Source organism: Oncorhynchus kisutch, linkage group LG17 (genome assembly GCF_002021735.2).
Source record: "Oncorhynchus kisutch isolate 150728-3 linkage group LG17, Okis_V2, whole genome shotgun sequence".
Taxonomy (NCBI): domain Eukaryota; kingdom Metazoa; phylum Chordata; class Actinopteri; order Salmoniformes; family Salmonidae; genus Oncorhynchus; species Oncorhynchus kisutch.
Window position 1 is genome coordinate 42,220,749 of NC_034190.2, and position 17,351 is coordinate 42,238,099.

At 43.2% G+C, this 17,351-nt stretch overlaps 1 protein-coding gene across 1 annotated transcript; it reads right to left on the reverse strand.

Annotated features, from left to right (window-relative positions):
• Positions 1–769: 769 nt before the first annotated feature.
• LOC109907693 (ephrin-A1) lies at positions 770–13,952 on the reverse strand. The gene is made up of 5 exons (XM_020505811.2): positions 13,638–13,952; positions 3,620–3,915; positions 2,961–3,026; positions 2,665–2,745; positions 770–2,476 (listed from the first exon to the last, which is right to left on the reverse strand). The coding sequence occupies exons 1-5, from the start codon at positions 13,733–13,735 to the stop codon at positions 2,352–2,354; spliced, it is 666 nt and encodes a 221-aa protein (XP_020361400.1). The 5' UTR covers positions 13,736–13,952; the 3' UTR covers positions 770–2,351.
• Positions 13,953–17,351: the final 3,399 nt, after the last annotated feature.

Consider the following 17,351-nt stretch of genomic DNA (forward strand, 5'->3'; position numbering starts at 1 on the left):
GCCTAAAAACACAATTGAATACTATTTTTCTAATTCAGTGTCTTGACTGCCCTTACATTCAGTACAGGTGATAAAGATTTTACACTTGTTCCTCATTGCTCTTCACACTTATGTCAAAGCAGTGGACGAGTGAGTCAGGAGTCAACAGAGGAGCAATTCTCCTCAACAGGCTCCCATTATGTTGAGGCTCTCTGAAGGGTCAGCCGTCTACTGGGCCTAATTTATGACAATCACTTTGAAAACACAGGGGAGTGGCTGTGACCACCACACTTTGGTATCACAGCTGCTTTTACGGTCACAGCTATAAAGCTCTTCTGGGAAGAGCGAGAGGGAGGAGAACAATGGATGGAAATACAGAGGAGAGGACTACTATGGGATAGCAGAGGGGGGATATGAAGGAGAAACGAGGGGGAGATATGGGCAGAGGTCCACAAAAATTAAGATAGAAAGACAAGAGTAGGATCACACCTGTAGTTCTAGACCTCCTTGCCAAAAAGGCCAAGCCTATTGGGAATAACGACATACACAGCTCTGTCTCCATTGTAATCCTTTCCTGTCATGAGCCAAGACTTTGGCCTGGGAAAAACTGTCATGAACATCAATTTATTGACCCAATATAGATATGAGTGACCACTATTAGAGCTATCAACTGATCTTTTTTTTTGCACTGTAATGTAATGGAAATCAGATCATTTTAAGAGGGGTGGAAAAAAAAATTACATTTGGAAAATGATAGTCAGAGAAAGAGAAACCATTGGAAGGATGCTGATCTCGTTTTCAAAAATATATTTTATTTCACATGGAAATGTCACATTTATCAAATGGGTTCTTTATATAATATATATACACACACACATAATACACTTTACTACCACATGTACAAAATAAGGTAACACGTTTTCTAAGAACAAAAAGGATTGACTCAATGTTAGTCATATACCGTTGTGTCTGACGTTCAAACCACCCTGTGAAGTCTAGTTGAGCTTGGCAGCCAAGATTGGTGCCGTGTCTTGTGATTTCAATGGGTGTAGTCCTATAATCTCACCGGAGTAGAATTTCCCAAGATCTTTGCTTTATTGTAAAATGCTGAAAGAGACCTGAAAATTGGAGACCTGAAAATTTAAAAGTACAACCAAATTGTTAATGAGGTCCAATCAAAATCAGAACTGAATAAAAGGTCTTCCTTTTTTACTTGGTTGACTTTTTAGTGATTGAAGTTAGATGCAACAAACAGTGTTACATAGTGAAACACTGGCGAGTGTTGTGCTTAGTATAGATCAGTCTGAGTGATCTAGTTTAAAACAGTACGAGTGCATTATCCGACAAAACCTTCCGCTGCTACACACAACATATGTTTGCCATTTGCAGATTTAACATTTTGTTTGACCTCTCCCTCGCACACTTTCTCACTGAAACACTCATTCTCCCACTCGTGTGGACACTCCTTTCTCAGAGAGAGCTCACCATTAGTAAACATAGCATTTGATAAACTTACAATATTAGGTTCATCTTTCAGCAGCAAACTTTTATTCATGTTTTTTCACAAAATGTACACACTGTTCCTTTCCATGTAGTCTCCCTTTAGGAGTCTGCATTGTGGTGTCAGTCAGTCTGTGCCTCAGTCAGACTGGACAACTGAATAGTGTGTTGTTGTGCTGTCTGGTTAGTGCTGTAGAAGCACATGGTCGAGTCTGCACAGGAACATTGATAGTTAGCCAACACATTCCCTGCTTTTGTCGATGCTACATAGAGAAATAATCACTTGGACATTTAGTGCCACTCAATACCAATACAATTAACAGTACACAATAGTCAAGGTTGGAATAGAATAGTTAGATCCAGGAGAGAGGATCACTGTATTCTTTGGCTCAAAAGGTTAGAGAAGATGATGCACTAAATGCTGTTTTTTCTGATACAAATTCATATTAAATACAAACAGTTGTCCATTATAGGAAAGTCCGTTAGCTTTGTCTTCAGTGATTGCTCTTCATCCATTCCAGTTTATGTTACTCTTCATTTTTTCTTCCTCACTTTACCAAAACGAATGATGTTTTTTGGAGGAGTGTAAAAAAAATAAAAATACTAACGTTAAAGAGAACAACATCTGTCCAGGAAATACTGACATCTTAAAAAAGAAAGGAGATAGTATAACGCCTCCTCACAAAACTCCAACCAAAGTCTCACTCAGCACACTTAGTGAATGTGTGTCCATCTGTATTTACAACATTAAAAGTGTCCCTCTCCCAGTGACCAGCACTTGGGCTTTGAGAACTGTCTTGCGTCTGTGGTTCCCCACAGACCAACTTCATTGTAGTCCCTCCAAGTCTATAGGATCTGCAGTTCTTTCAGTCTCACTGTAACGACAGTAATAATAAGACTGGCACCATCAATGAGAGGATAGAGAAGGATGCTGTCGAAAACGCTGTATTTGTCCGCACGCTTTTCTGGACATCTGGAAGGATTACCACTGGGTCATCTATATTGAGAGAATATACATTAGTGTATGTTAACCCGGATTCCCAGACACAGGTTAATCCTAGTCCTGGATTGAAAAGCATGACCAATGAAGAATCGCCACTGAAATATATGTTTAAGTATCATCCCTCCCAAACTTTCAGTCCTAGGGTCAAGTACAACTGGTCCATGGTTTGGTCATTAACATACCTGCAGGCAGTCTGTTGGAGACGTTGTGTGCTCCACCCCCAGCTCCAGCTCTTCCAGTTGAAACCCTGGCCTCTTGAGATCCTGGATGAGAAAAATAACAATCAATCACTCTGCCTTACTGCAGCCGGGAGCTAAAAATCATCATCAAACAAAGGCTACATTCCAAATGGCACTTTATTCCCTATATAGTGCACTACTTTTGACCAGGGCCTGGTTAAAAGTAGTTCACTATGGGATGCAGACAAAAGCCTATACAGTGCACTTCTCCACCCAACCACTAGGGCAGTGAAACATACCATCAGCAGCTATGACGTCTACCCTGAGCCTGAGGCACTCCTGTCCGTGGTGGTGCAGAGGTTTGGCTGGAGAGGGGAAGGAACAAAGACAAGCGTTAATTACAGACAAACTAATGCACTTATCCTCCCATGTGGCCTTAATCCACCTCCACACACAGACAGACAGACATGAATATACACGCATGGACACACACGCGGCCTGCAGCCATCTGTGAGCAGGCGGAGTGTGTCCCGTCGCCCATCTAATTACAACACACTCAGGGTCACGGCATCGCCTCTCTATGGGTGACTGGCCATCGGCTATCTGCTAGCTAGCATGTGAGCACTAATGCACAACATAGCACGCCAACATTCACTGAATGCTAACATAAGCCTTCAAGATGACGGCTTGTTTGCCTGGATGCTTTGCCACGGGTCATAAGGTCAAACTTTACTGTATACACTTCTATATCATCTGCAGTGCTTTTTCCATCACATTTTTCCTGATTTAAAAGTGACATTTCACCCCACTCTCATTTTGGCATTAGACTACGTTTGGGGTCTGAAAACATTAACAAATGTTGACTTTGTCCCTTTAAGTTCTCTTACCAAATTCTCTAGAATTTATTCACATGGATAAATAAAAAAAATGGTGGACTACCTGCTAGCTAGACACTTACAGATATAGTAGTAGCTCTCTCCCTGGCGGAACTCCTTGCCCAGTGTGAAGGGGGTGAACCGCTGAAACTTCTCAGAGAACTTCTCAGCAGCGTGGGGGGCGAAGGGGTGGCCGCACTCCCAGCGCATCTGGTCGTAGGACTGAGGCTTGCAAGCATCGTAGTCCTCCAGCTCCACCATGTAGAGCACGTAGCGCTCAGCATCCTGCGATGCCACCTCGCCCAGCGGGTAGTGGGGGCACACGATGTCCAGGTAGTCATTCAGCCGCACCTCCACCGCATAGTCGTCCCATAGGAACCTGAGAGCGAAGAACAACGGGGGACGGAGGGGGTTAGTCGAGTCACAAGTGGCATCGGGATACGGCAATGGCTTAAAATACAACTACCAAATTCGTGATTATGTATCGACCGGTGACGTGTGCCCCGGATTCAACAGGGGAAATCATGGAGGAGATGGAGAGGCATGAGCAGCAGGCAGGGATAAAACACTAAGTGGGGAAGTGAGCTGGGAGGATGTGTGCATAAATATGGATGATTGTGGACAGCAGCAGAAACGCTGTGCTGTGCTGGGAGCTAATCCTGAGTGCACATTGATCCCGGCTCCCCCGGGAACCCAGCGATGTTTACAGAAAATTATTAGCATTCAGTCAGGACACCGGGCCGGGAGATGAGTATCGACACTAAACTGCAGCCAGAGCTACACACCAGGCCGTCACAGACAAGGGTTGCAGAACGCCTAATCACAAACACACTGTCGCCCGAAAGAGTGAGAGGCAGGAATAGGAGGAGCCCAGGTCTCTCCTGAACATTTCCCCTTTTCATTAAGGACAGACAGACACACAGTTCTGGTCACTGTCTGTTTCTGTCTACTGCCACACTCCCCCTGGGGAAGCAGTCAGACTGTCTGCATGCCTCTCCTCCCTCCACTCCTAGCTTTTTACAACAGCAGTCCTAGGGTGGATTTACATTTGTAAAATATGTCTAGTGAGATCTCTTTCTTCAACATCGGATTTGCACATTTTCTGCCCTACTAGCCTTGGATGTGATTCGTGCTTTATGTGTGAGTGCAGCTATTAGCATAATGTAAATGCCATAGTATATAGACAAACAAAATAAGGGTAGCAATTCAAACTATACAGGAGCTTCTAATCTAAACCATATTGCACAGTGTTGCGAACTTGATTAATGTAATGATTCACAAATGTATGGATATTTTAAAAGCTTTAAATTTTCCATTTGGCTAACAGAGAAAAAAATTAAGGTCATTATTTAGGGGGATGTGTGGTGTGGGAAAACGCTCGTCTTTACACTGTTCCACTCGGAGGGGAGTATGTTGTGGAGATGTGTACCACACTACCTCCGGTGGTAGTGTGGGACATATCTCTTAAAGAGAGTCTCTTTACACTACACAAGTATCTCTCCTGGACCTAGTTTGTGTCATGTAAGGAGGTACCTCCTCTTTCTCTACCTTTCTTTACTGTCATTCTTCATCACAGAGATATGCATTAATTCCCATGCATTAATTCCCATCCATCACCACACACCAACCTGGAGGGAGCAGTATCTAGCGACACACCCCCACCACCAAGTGTTCAATTACTCAAGATCCATTACCATCTCCTCCTGCCTGAAACGGTCTGCATCACCAGGGTTCCCAGAGTAACGGAGAAGTGGAGTAAACTCACCCGGATTGAAATATTTTCACAACTGAATGCGTGTCTTAGATAGAATGTTATTGCTTTTGCAATGAATACATGTGCAACTCTGCACTTGGGGTACTTTCACAAAGCCAGCTAGTGTGTGGCGTGTTATATCCACCCCATTTTACACCACAGAGCTCTGGTTGCTCCATAGCCCTGGGTTGGGTATTTGCACATCTGCCAATGAAAACTCACCCTAGAGCCAAAATGGCTCCAATGTGATTTGTTTTTTTTTGTTGAGAATTCCAGCTACACCCCGTGATGTATGCAACAAGTGACATTTGGGATGTGTTCCGGAGGGAGGGGGGGTTCTGGTGTGACAATGTCCATATGTGTGAGTAACGATCAAAGTACACGAGCACAGAGAGGCCCCGTCGCTCATTGGCTGGTGTTGTTGCTTGTTGCCGGTGGACCCCCTGGTTAAAGGACAGACGCTGTGGCTACACACTCCAAGCCCCTAGTGCCTACTGACCCCCCCCTCCAGCACAACCCTCTCTGCCTCCCCGCTTCACTGCTTTCTCTCAATGCAGATGACCAGATTAACGGCACTGTGACAAGAGTAGTGTTAGGCCGGTCAAAAGAGCAACTGTTTCTCTCCGTATTCTAATGAAGCATGCAAACTACCATTTAGCTGCATAATAGTAGCATATTAAGCAAACACAGTGCCAGTAATTATTATTCCCACTGGCTGTGCTCTAGGACAGTTTAATTCTTATCTGTCTGGCTGCCACACACTGTTTACAAGTTCTACTGTAGAGTGGTCACTCACAATTCCAGCTAAATCAATAATACTATTGAGCAAACATGTTTGTATGCTGTGCTTGACCTAGTATCCTCCTCAAACACACGACTGAGCACGCACACACACTGCCCCCCCCCCATCCCATGTGTTCATCAAAAGTGGCCGCAACTAAAACAAACATAAAAAGGGGTATTAAGTCACCCTGGGGTTGAGTAATTATGCTTCCCCTCCCCCCACCCTGCCCCCCTCAGGCTGGGAGCGAGGGGAAGGGGGGAGCCATGTGAATAAGAGGGTCAGGGGCCTCTAGCTGCAAATGGCTTTGATCTGTGTTCAACTTTGTGTGTGTGAGTGTTGCAGTTGCTTCATCAAAATGCCACCGTTTCATACAGTGGTACTATTCACACCCCCAGATGGAATATATCACAAACCAAAATGAACAGGGGGATGAATGCACACCCCTGAGGGGCCCTTTTATTAATTGTAAATAGTTTAATTATCCCAGGGGCTTTTGTCTTCTACACCTTGGCATTAAAGGGTCCTCAGCACTCAGGACTGATTAAAGGCACTTCAAATAATGCCTGACTGAAAAGTTAACAATGTAAAACATTGTCACCATTACTCTGGCAAACTAAAACAGCTTCACTCTCTTCCTTTCAGTGTCCATATTGAAAATGGTGCCTGAATTGTCTCTCACTATGGTTACAGAGCTGATTAATACTCTGTTGTTCCTGGGATGCTCAGCTTTAATGACATCAACGTTTAGCGCCTGAGCAGAAATGACTACAGGGAGGGGGTAACATTCTCTGCTTATGGATGATTTGTGGAACTATGACAGATATGCAACTATGTTTGTGTGTGTATTGGGTCTGCTGAGGAATCTGTGTGTGTGTGTGTGTGTGTATGTGCGAGTGATAAGGGTGGATAACGAATGACATCGATAGCAGACAGCCAGCCATGGCTGTCGTTGTTCTGCGTCGGTGTCTGTCTGTGTTGTGTCTAGTGAAAATTAGACTCCAGACTGTTTGAGCCTCTTCCTCTCCTCCAGAGTGAATTATTGATGTATTCAGGGGCAGGAGCCTAAATCGCTCTACTTTAATCTCTGGCCAGTGTTTTGCTTTCTTCTTCACCTCCACTTTCATCTCTGCACTCTACCGCCCTGTGGAATGTGGAACCTCTGAGGGGAGGAGGGCTCACTCAGGATCAAAGGTTGGGCAATCGCAGTCAGCACCAGAGGGTCTTGTACACACACAGCCAGCAAGTGAGGGGCTGCTCCCGTGCATTTAAAAGCCCAGAGATGGATGTTGTGTGGAGAATCACCTGCTTTGAGGTTCAGTTTTAGTCTATTTAAAAGCACATGAGGTTCCACCAGCTGACAAGCTCACAACACCTGACCACTGTGGCACCACTGAACATCACCATCAGAACCTGACTACTCACCCTGATAGAGTGAGACCCATGTTAGTCTAGAGCCATCGGATGAGTGGATCGGAATGCCGGAGGCCGCCTAATCGGCTCGCCCAAGCCCGGATTATTGGGTGGAGCAACGGCTGAGCTCGGGTCCATTCAGCGGCACCAGACTCTGCCTAATACAAGGGCTTAGAGCCGACACCGAGGCCCAGAGAGGGGGACGGGAGTGGGGGAAAAAGGGCAGGGTGGGGCCTTGAGTCCATTGTTCCAAAACAGAGAGGGGGTATTACTGTGTGTGCGCGCGCATAAGACCATGGAGGGAAAATTAGTTGTTAAAAAAGAGAGATGAAAGACATGGGTGAAAGGGGAGGCATTTCTTTCTGAATGTATCCTCTGGAAAACAGTTAAGAGATTGAGAGCCACTCTGAAATACAAGTCCGGCTGTGGTGTAGTGCTGGTTCACGTTTTTTTCTACACAGCTAAATTTCTTTCATTTCATCTCTCCATCCATCCATCTCTGTCAGGTCTCCCCACCCTCTCCCTGTCTGTCTTTCATCACTCAATAAGCCTAATAGGTCCCCATTTCATTCCAACCCCTCCCCTGCTCCTAGTACTCGCCGAACCAATCAGAGCTGGCCTTGTTGGAATGCCAAACATGTGAGTTTGTGTCCCACCGTTTATAGAGAGGCTAGCACAGTTAATAGAAACAAGAATGGCCCAATTCTTAGCCCCTCCCTCTTAACACAATATTCAGAGGCGCAGGTTCATTCTTGGGTTGTGTTGACTTCTGTCATCAATCTCACCTTTCTCTGTCACCTTACCTTTGTCCATTGTTCATTCTGACAGTGCCCCTGGCCAAAGATTTTAACTCCTTCCCTCCAACAAAGTAACCCCAGAGTCCACCAGCAACATAATCGCCTTATCTTGGACAACCGCGGGAGTTAGATGAATAGGTGTGCTCTTTCCAACTGTCTAACACAGTCCTTAGAGTCATTTGTACTTCTGTAAGAGCCTGACCAAAAAGGTCACCACTGAAATTACATTTATCAAGAGGCAAATATCTGTGCTAGGAAAATCGATTTCCGCAAGATAAAAAAAAAAAAAAAAAAGTGGGTTTTTTAATCTTTATTTCCCCAATCCTCGCTCAGTTGAGCCTCGTATAGCGTAATGAATTCCTCCGAGAGTGTAATAGTCTGTGAGCATTGACCATTGTTTGTCTGCCAGTGGCATGGAGACTGTACAAGTATGTTTGGCTGAGATGTTCTATTCAATGCAGAGGTCAACATTACACATCTTTACCTCCAGGGGGCACTAGTAACTGGAGCAGTGTGTGAGTGAGAGAGTGGCCCATACTGTAGACGAGTGACAATATGCGTGCAATCGCTGTGGGAACAAGTTAACAACCAAAGTCCAGCCAATTCACCATTTCAACAGGACAAACACACAATGACCCTTATTTACACAACATTACACAGATAATTCCCCATTTTCAGAGACAATAATTGGCCCCATGGAGTTCCATACACACATTCTCCTACACACTTCATTACAAATGCATGGATACACGCAAAGACAATGATTATGTAGCTGGACAAGTCTGCGCACACACACACACACAGTTCCATGTTTATCATATTACTACATATGTTTATCAGGAAAGTATTTTTTACTCAGTATTTGGGGTTGAAAGGTGATAAAAACATTGAGAAGGAGAAAGACACCTTATCAAACAACCGATCACTATCAAATCACTATTCATCAAATTACTCTATGGCAGGAGACAAATTGTGTTGATTTCTGAAATGACCCTGTGAAAATGTAATCAACTCCTCAGTGTGTAGCATAAGTAATTAGTACAGGGTTCGGTGGTTGCCTGTGTGTGAGAAAGGTATTGTTTATTGTGTAGGCAGGATATGCCATTTCCTGGGAAAAGACTAGGCCAGGAAGCTCACACTCGTAGAGAAACATGCCCATACTACCCCCGTGAAAACCTTTGGCCTGATTCACCATCTTCCTGTACTCAATACAATTTAGAACCTTCTGTCTCCCACCCAGACAGAAAACAATGAAGATTATTGGAAAAAAATTAAATAGTAAAATCAGCTGACCTGTCATTATGGTCGTCGAGGTAAAGTCTGCTTAACTGATGATTACCAACTATAATACTGTCTACAAACCCTAACGACCATTGAGCCTATCGCAGCAGATTACCAGTAGTCTGTAATCTCAGCGCGTTTTCCTCCGATTCCAATTTACTAGACAGAGATTAGGGATAAGATTATGGGACTTGGGTGAGATGGATAAACAGAGAATGATTGGGGATGGAAGAGACATTCCCAGAAATAACTAGAAAGGAGGTGGAAAAAGATGGGATTCGAGAGAAAATAGGAAAACTGCCCTTTTTCGCAGAAAAGAGATAGACAATCTAAATTGTCTAAGCAATGTAGAAATCCCTCATCTTGCACACCACCTACTGTCACCTGAAGATGTGGCTAGCCAACCCTTTTTCTCGACACACACACACACACACACACACACACACACCTTTTCTCAATTTCACTCCTTTCAGAGTGGCAGAGCAGAGTTCTCAGACTGGTTCAACCACTTCCATTGCCTCATGAAAAAAACACAGAAAAGCATACAGAGTGAGACAACTGAAAGAGGGGGCGAATTTGCTTGAGTTGAATGAAAAACCCATGGCGGTTAGTGGAGGGGAAAGCTTGAAAGAGGTAAAGCTGAGAGAAAGAGGGCAAAGTGCCTAGTGGCAAATGGCTATGGGTGACAAAAAACAATTTTAAAAAATTGTACACACCTTTTAGCCTTCTTTCCTCCTTCCCCCTTTTAGAGAAGGAGAGTAGGAGGTGAAGAAATAAATGGACTGAAAAGAGGCAGCATGTAAGGTTGAGATAAAAGGTGGAGAGAGAGCAGAGGGGGACCCAGAGACAGGAGGAAGAATGAATCTCCCTGAGGCAGTTCCAAAGCCGTGTGAAGAGGGGAGGCCTGAGTGGCGGCCAGCATTCAGAGACCACCGCAGTGACAGAATGACTGACAGACTGATAGAGGCAATGGCACTTCATCACCGTGTGCACTCTGAACCCCAATCAGTCACACCAGTTACTATTCTGTTGTGAGGCACTCTGTGAAGAGAATTCCCCCAATTTGTATGGGAAGCACTACAAAAACAGCCAAATTGTCTGCACAATGCTTGCAAAAAAATCACTCATATGGGTGAAACTTACCATAACAATCATTAATTCAATGCAAATACACCATTAAAAAGTATAGAGCGGTATATGCAGTATAGAGCGATATGTCGTGTGTGAAATTATCCCAGAGCTCATTTGAGCAAAAAAAAAAGCAAAACATTAACGAAGATTAAACCTCCCAAAAAGATTAAAATGTGCATCGAGAAGAAGCAATTACGTTGGAAATATGTGATGAGAAAAAGCCATTAGGTTGGAAAAGAGGTAAATAAAGTGGAAAATATGCTAAACAAAGAGACTGTTCACTCTAGCATGAGGGAGTGAGGAAAGAGTTAACATTGAACACAAACTTTCTGCCACTGAATCAGCTTGAACGGGAATGAGGAAGGAGGCGGTGGAGAAAGGGAGAGACAGGTACAGGGAGAAGGAAGAGGGAGGTTCACTCATGCTCTGTCAGGGGAAAAAAAAAGTGCTTTACCGAGAGAAGGAGCAAGCTGAATGAGTAGGCTACAGTATAGCTTAACGTTAGGGTTATTAAGTGCATAGAACACCAGAGACAACGTTAACATCAATCACAGAAATGCAGTGCAGCAGTGTGTAAGCATGGAGGTCTGGGTTAATGTGTGTGTGTGTGTGTGTGTGAGCCAGTGAGTCAGTCCGTGATTTAGGAGCTGGTGCTTTAACACACTGCTTCCCGCATGGGACACACCCTTCACACAGACACGTACACACACAGAGAGCAAAGCATACTGATAGAGCAACCAATGTTCTGGGAACCCATGTGAATGATTAAGCCCTTCTTAACCTCAGATCAAGCTTGCAGGTTGACACGTATAGGCACACACACACACAACAACAACCCAGCCTATGCACTGTCAGATCTTAGTTGGACTGAACCACAGTGGTAGCTCGCTCACTAGCAGCCGCGATCTTGCAGAACAACATGCCCCAAGGCACACACATGATACACACCAATGCATAGTAGAGAATCTGTAACGGACACACACACAGTTTAATCCATATAGGGACGCAGACACCTAACTGACTGAGATGATCAGTCTGTTGTCAATTAGATTAAACTATAGCATTCTAATCAAGACTACTGATTGATTGGCCACACAAACTGGGGTAGAGAGGGAGGGCATCAACGCAAAGAAGACTGATAGAGGCAAACAAATCAACAACAGAAGAGCACGAAGCAGCAGTTGGGAGGGTGGGAAACAGATTGAGAGAAAACCAAGAAAAGAAGAGAATTAATGAAAAAAAAACATCTCTTTCCCGAACTCTCCTTTACTTCTGCGAATGTGAGATTAAGTGCTGCCAGAGGGAGAGATTTAGTGTAGATATCCAGTAAAAATAGCAAGTGTGGGGATTAAGCGTTTATTTGCAGAAATGACGACCATTGTTGTCCCTGCATTGACGTAACACGCTTACATCTGGGACTGGTAACTTCATTCTCTGAGATTATGGCATGGATGTGTTTCTGAGAACAATGACTGCAGTGGCATTGCCTTATGGGAGATCTCCATGGATCACAACAAGAGGAGAAACTAAGTTTAGTACTGTAAGAATGTGAATATATTTGTGTGTGTGTGTCTACAAGATGTGTTTGCATACAAGAGAGTGTATGCCTTTGTGATTGATTGGGCGTTTGCTTTGTTTGTATGTGTGATTGAATGAGTTTGTGCCAGTGTGTGTTTGTATCTAAGTGTGTGTTTCAATCTCAGCCTCCAAAATGTTCCCAACTTTTCACCCCAACCACCATAACTCAAATTGACCTCCATCTATTCAAAGTAGTCTCCAAACCCCAACAATGTGGGCTTTAATCTCTCCTTCCCAAGCTATCCATCTCACTCCCATAATATGACTTACTGGGCAGGCTTCAAGTTACCTCCTCTGTCTCATTACACCATTATTCCTCATCTTGCCACCTAAAATATGAACCTTCATATGTCTGTCTCCCTGTACTGTCCCGCCAGCCCATCGTAGATCCAGTGATTTAGTGGACAGACAGAGACCGGCCTAATGAAAATGGAGACGTCAACGCCACCAGAGGGAATGGATTTCGCCACCGATATTTCTACACCACACTGACGGACTCACAAGTTTAAACCAACACGGACATATTCCGCTGCACTCCTCGAGAATTTACTACCACGGTCAAGTCTCTGGGTGACTGTTATAACGCCTTTGGCAACGATAGGCATATCCATTTAAAAAGTGATACCTGTTGATAACGAAGGAATGTGGAATTACATTTGTTTGTGTCTTTCAAATGGAAATGTTATTATTACAAATTTTACATTTGACAACTAATAGTCGCTAGTCTTGGTGTAAAGGTAGTGCTAATAATAACGCACCCCCTAATCCATAACCATCTGTCCTTGAAAGTGGTGTAATTTAGATGGTAGCCTATCAATACATCAGATTAATGCCATAACTATGTGTAACTACCAACTCCTTCCAAGCGGGTAGACAGACAGATTGTAGAAAAGTTTCCAGCAGGCAGTAGTGAAGCCAGTGACCAAGAAGATACTGTAACTGCCATGCATTGTAATAACAACAGCAGCCAGCTGCATATATGCATCTCCATCAGATTCAGTAGGAGCAGTATGTAAACCGGTTGAGGAAGTAGGCTACAACGCATTTAAATACCCCCCGAACAATCACATTGATGCAGTTCACTAACAGGTTTAGGCTATTGCAGTCATCGATATGCACAGACATAAACAGTTAGGCTACTGCAGCATTTTTGTGCGTAGACTAGCTAGCCGAAAATCATTTCAGCAAATCATGAAAGAAACAATCACAGCTGCCGATAGATGTTACTACCTTGTTGCACAGCTGCCAATAGATTGCATCTTATTACTTTGTTGCACTTGCGAATCGGATTTGCTAAACTGTTACAAATGAACAGTAATGAATAAGAATGACAAAAAAAACCTAAGAGATCAAACAGTTTAACTTACTTGGTGTTTGTTCTATTCCAATATACACTGTGTCTTTCTGCAGATGCAAACCAAGCGCAGAGACTCCCTACGAAGCACAGGCTCCAGACCAAATCCATTGTGGAGTGCAGAGAAAAGCCGGTGAGTCTAGAAGACCAATGAAACTTTGGAAAATGTCTATGCGTCCGTTAACGAGTAGGTTGTTTACTCAGGAAATTGATTTACGCAGGCAATATCTTTAAAAGAGAAAGAAAAAATACGACGCACTCAGCAAAAATTACACAGGGTTGTTTGAATTAAGCTCAGCCCGCAGTGAATGAACAACAACTTGCGTGATTTCTAGTTTTGTGGAACCCCTACTATCGTTAATCACGCCCCATAAGGATTGCGAACCAATGGGAGGACAAAGCGCCTGTTTTTTCCACCTCTTGTTTGTTAGACGCGAGATGCACGCCCTCTGTGGTACAGGTCGAAGAGGGGAATTTCAAATAAGTTTTAGGGCCTATTCTATTGATGATTTATTTTTCCAGACTTATTCGCAGCAAGGACTACGTCAATATCGATGACATGATTTTCGCAGAATCAAACGACCAATCTGAGGGAAGTAAATTGTATAATAGCTTTCCAACACAACCACTCTATGGTGGTCAGTTAACACAGGGTTTCCCAAACTTTAGGCTATATGCGTAGCAAATGGCACCCTATTTCCTACAAAGTGCACTGGCCAAAAGTAGTACACTATCTAGGGAGTATTGCCATTGGGATGCAAATTCTATTCTATTCTAGATTCTCATTCCTCAATTTCATTGATTGGTTTTGTGTAGGTCTGGTGACATTGCCAACATGACATAGGCCCATAGACATAACATTTAACTGGGGAGCATTTACTGTTGTAGTATTTGACATGCTATCCTATTAGCGTATATTACTTACAGTGACAGGTTACATTTAAGCGAGACATTAAATCCAAACTATCCGATTAGCGCATATTACCTACAGTGACAGGTCACATTTAAGTGAGACATTACATCCAAACAATCCCATTAGCGCATATTACTTACAGTGACAGGTTACATTTAAGCGAGACATTAATAAACCAATTAGGCACATTTGGGCAGTCTTGATACAAATTTTTGAACAGAAATGCAATGGTTCATAGCATCAGTCTAAAAGTTTGTACATACACTGCTGCCATCTAGTAGCCAAAATCTAAATTGCAGCTGGGCTGGAATAATACATGATGGCCTTTCTCTTGCATTTCAAAGATGACAGTACAAAAAAAAAAAAAAAATGTTTAAATCTAACTACCTGGTAAAATTATCTTTTACCAGATCTATTGTGTTAAATTCTTCTACATTCCTTTCAGATTTCCACAAACTTCAAAGTGTTTACTTTCAAATGGTACCAAAGAATATGCATATCCTTGCTTCAGGACCTGAGTTACAGGTAGTTAGATTTGGGTATGTAATTTTAGGCAAAAATTGAAACAAAGGTTCTGTTCCTGAAGAGGTTTTAAAACTTCAGGATTGATGGAACCCCTGTGGGATGGTTAAGCTAACATAGGATTTACACCCGTGTTCTCCGTCTGTTTGTTGCCAGTTCATTGTGTTCGTTCAAGCTAACCAGCGGTTTCCTGTCAGCTCCTATAGTTTCGCAGCCTCTTTTTCCTCGTCCTCCTGGTTTTTGACCTCTGACCCTGTACCCGCCCGCCTGACCTCTCTGCCCGTCCCTGAATCTGCCTTCCATCATGTACCGTTGCTCCACCTCTGGATTACTCAACTCTGTCCCTGACCGCCGTCCTGTACCTTTGCCTTACCTTGGATCTTCGACCCCTGCCTGCCTTGACCTGTCTTTGCCTGCCCCTGTTGCTACAATAAACATTGTTACCTCGAGAGTTTGCACCTGGGCCTTACCTTGATTCTTGATATACAAGTAGGGATCCGAAGTAGGTGCAGATACTTGTATACCTAAAACGTAGTAAACGCAGTGAAGATCTGTTCCAAATGTATCTACTGAGGTGTAAACCTCTGAGCTCTGACGTACTAATGAGGCCATCAAGCACACATACTTAGGCAACACATTATTTTGGATACTGTATAGGAAAAGAGCTCTGTGTGGTTAGTTTATGTCCTATTTCGAGGTTGGGGTCCTTACATTTCACTTCCACTCAGATAGCAATAAGATAACCATCTTGGGGAAGACCCTACTGTATGTAGTATGCCTACATTGCAAACTTAAACACTTGACCTACCTCATTAAGCAAAGTGAAATAGTTCTGAGTCTGACAGCTAGGTAACATTACCCTTTAATCCTCACAGTCTCTTTCTAATTTCAACCAATGGGAATATGAGGTATCACACAAGGCACCACTGCACAAATGTACATGGATACTGGTATATCTGCTCAATTCTAGATAGGTTCTTTTCTAGGCCTAATACAGATAAAACCTTATTTTAGCATTTATGAATAACACTTTCATTCCATTAGATGCATTTTTAAGAATCACTTTTTGCATTTGTTCTTTGTCTCACTCTGAGGAAGATGAGTGGGAGAGAGCCTACTGTCAATGTAATTGAGTTTTGCATCGCAAGTGAGGGAAATTGCACTGGCAAAGCTTTTAACGTACCGTAAGAACTCATGTCAAAACATCATCCATACCACACACACGAGAGGACTTTTTCATAACTTATCCTCCTTCTGACACCGAGGTGTGAATTGAACAGAGAGATGAATGGGATAAAGGTTGCCAAAGTCTTTCTAAAGCTCTCTTTGTCAAACCTACAGAATATTTTCCACAAAAGAAATCCACACACCACTACTTCAGAAACACACTTGAAGTACAATGTGAATATCCAGTACCAGTCAAAAAATTGGACACACCTACAAGTTTTTATTTTATTTTTATACATTGTAGAATAATAGTGAAGACATCAAAACTATGAAATAACACATGAAATCATGTAGTCAAATCAAATCAAATCAAATCAAATTTATTTATATAGCCCTTCGTACATCGGCTGATATCTCAAAGTGCTGTACAGAAACCCAGCCTAAAACCCCAAACAGCAAGCAATGCAGGTGGAGAAGCACGTAGTAACCCAAAAAGTTTTAAACAAATCAAAATATATTTGACATTCTTCCAAGTAGCCACCTGTCACGGCCGTTGTATGGAGGAGACCAAGGCGCAGCGTTGTAAGTGTACATTCTTCTTTAATTAAAGAAAGAACACTGAACAAAACGTGAAGCAAATATGAGTAGTGCAGACAGGCAACTAAACATAGAATAAGAACCCACAAATACCCTATGGAAATGGCCCCCAATTAGAGACAACGATAAACAGCTGCCTCTGATTGGGAACCAATTCAGGCCACCATAGACCTACATATACCTAGACTTACAAAACCCCTTAGATATACAAAAACGAACATACCCATCCTAGTCACACTCTGACCTGACCAAAATAATAAAGAAAACAGAGATAACTAAGGTCAGGGCGTGACACCCCCGTTTGCCTTGAAGACAGCTTTGCACACTCTTGACATTCTCTCAACCATCTTCACCTGGAATGCTTTTCCAACAGTCTTGAAGGAGTTGACAAATATGCTGAGCACTTGTTGGTTGCTTTTCCTTCCAACTTATCCCAAACCATCTCAATTGGTTTGAGGTCAGGTGGTTGTGGAGGCCAGGTCATCTAATGCAGCATTCCATCACTCTCCTTCTTGGTCAAATAGCCCT

What these genes read in the sequence shown, in the direction of transcription:
- LOC109907693 (XM_020505811.2), bottom strand. Translation starts at nt 13,735, where the DNA reads ATGGATTTGGTCTGGAGCCTGTGCTTCGTAGGGAGTCTCTGCGCTTGG. An exon ending in AGACGTCATAGCTGCTGATG is followed by an intron (nt 2,746 to 2,960) that starts GTATGTTTCACT and finishes TTTCTCATCCAG; the next exon opens with GATCTCAAGAGGCCAGGGTT. An exon ending in CTCCAACAGACTGCCTGCAG is followed by an intron (nt 2,477 to 2,664) that starts GTATGTTAATGA and finishes CTCTCAATATAG; the next exon opens with ATGACCCAGTGGTAATCCTT.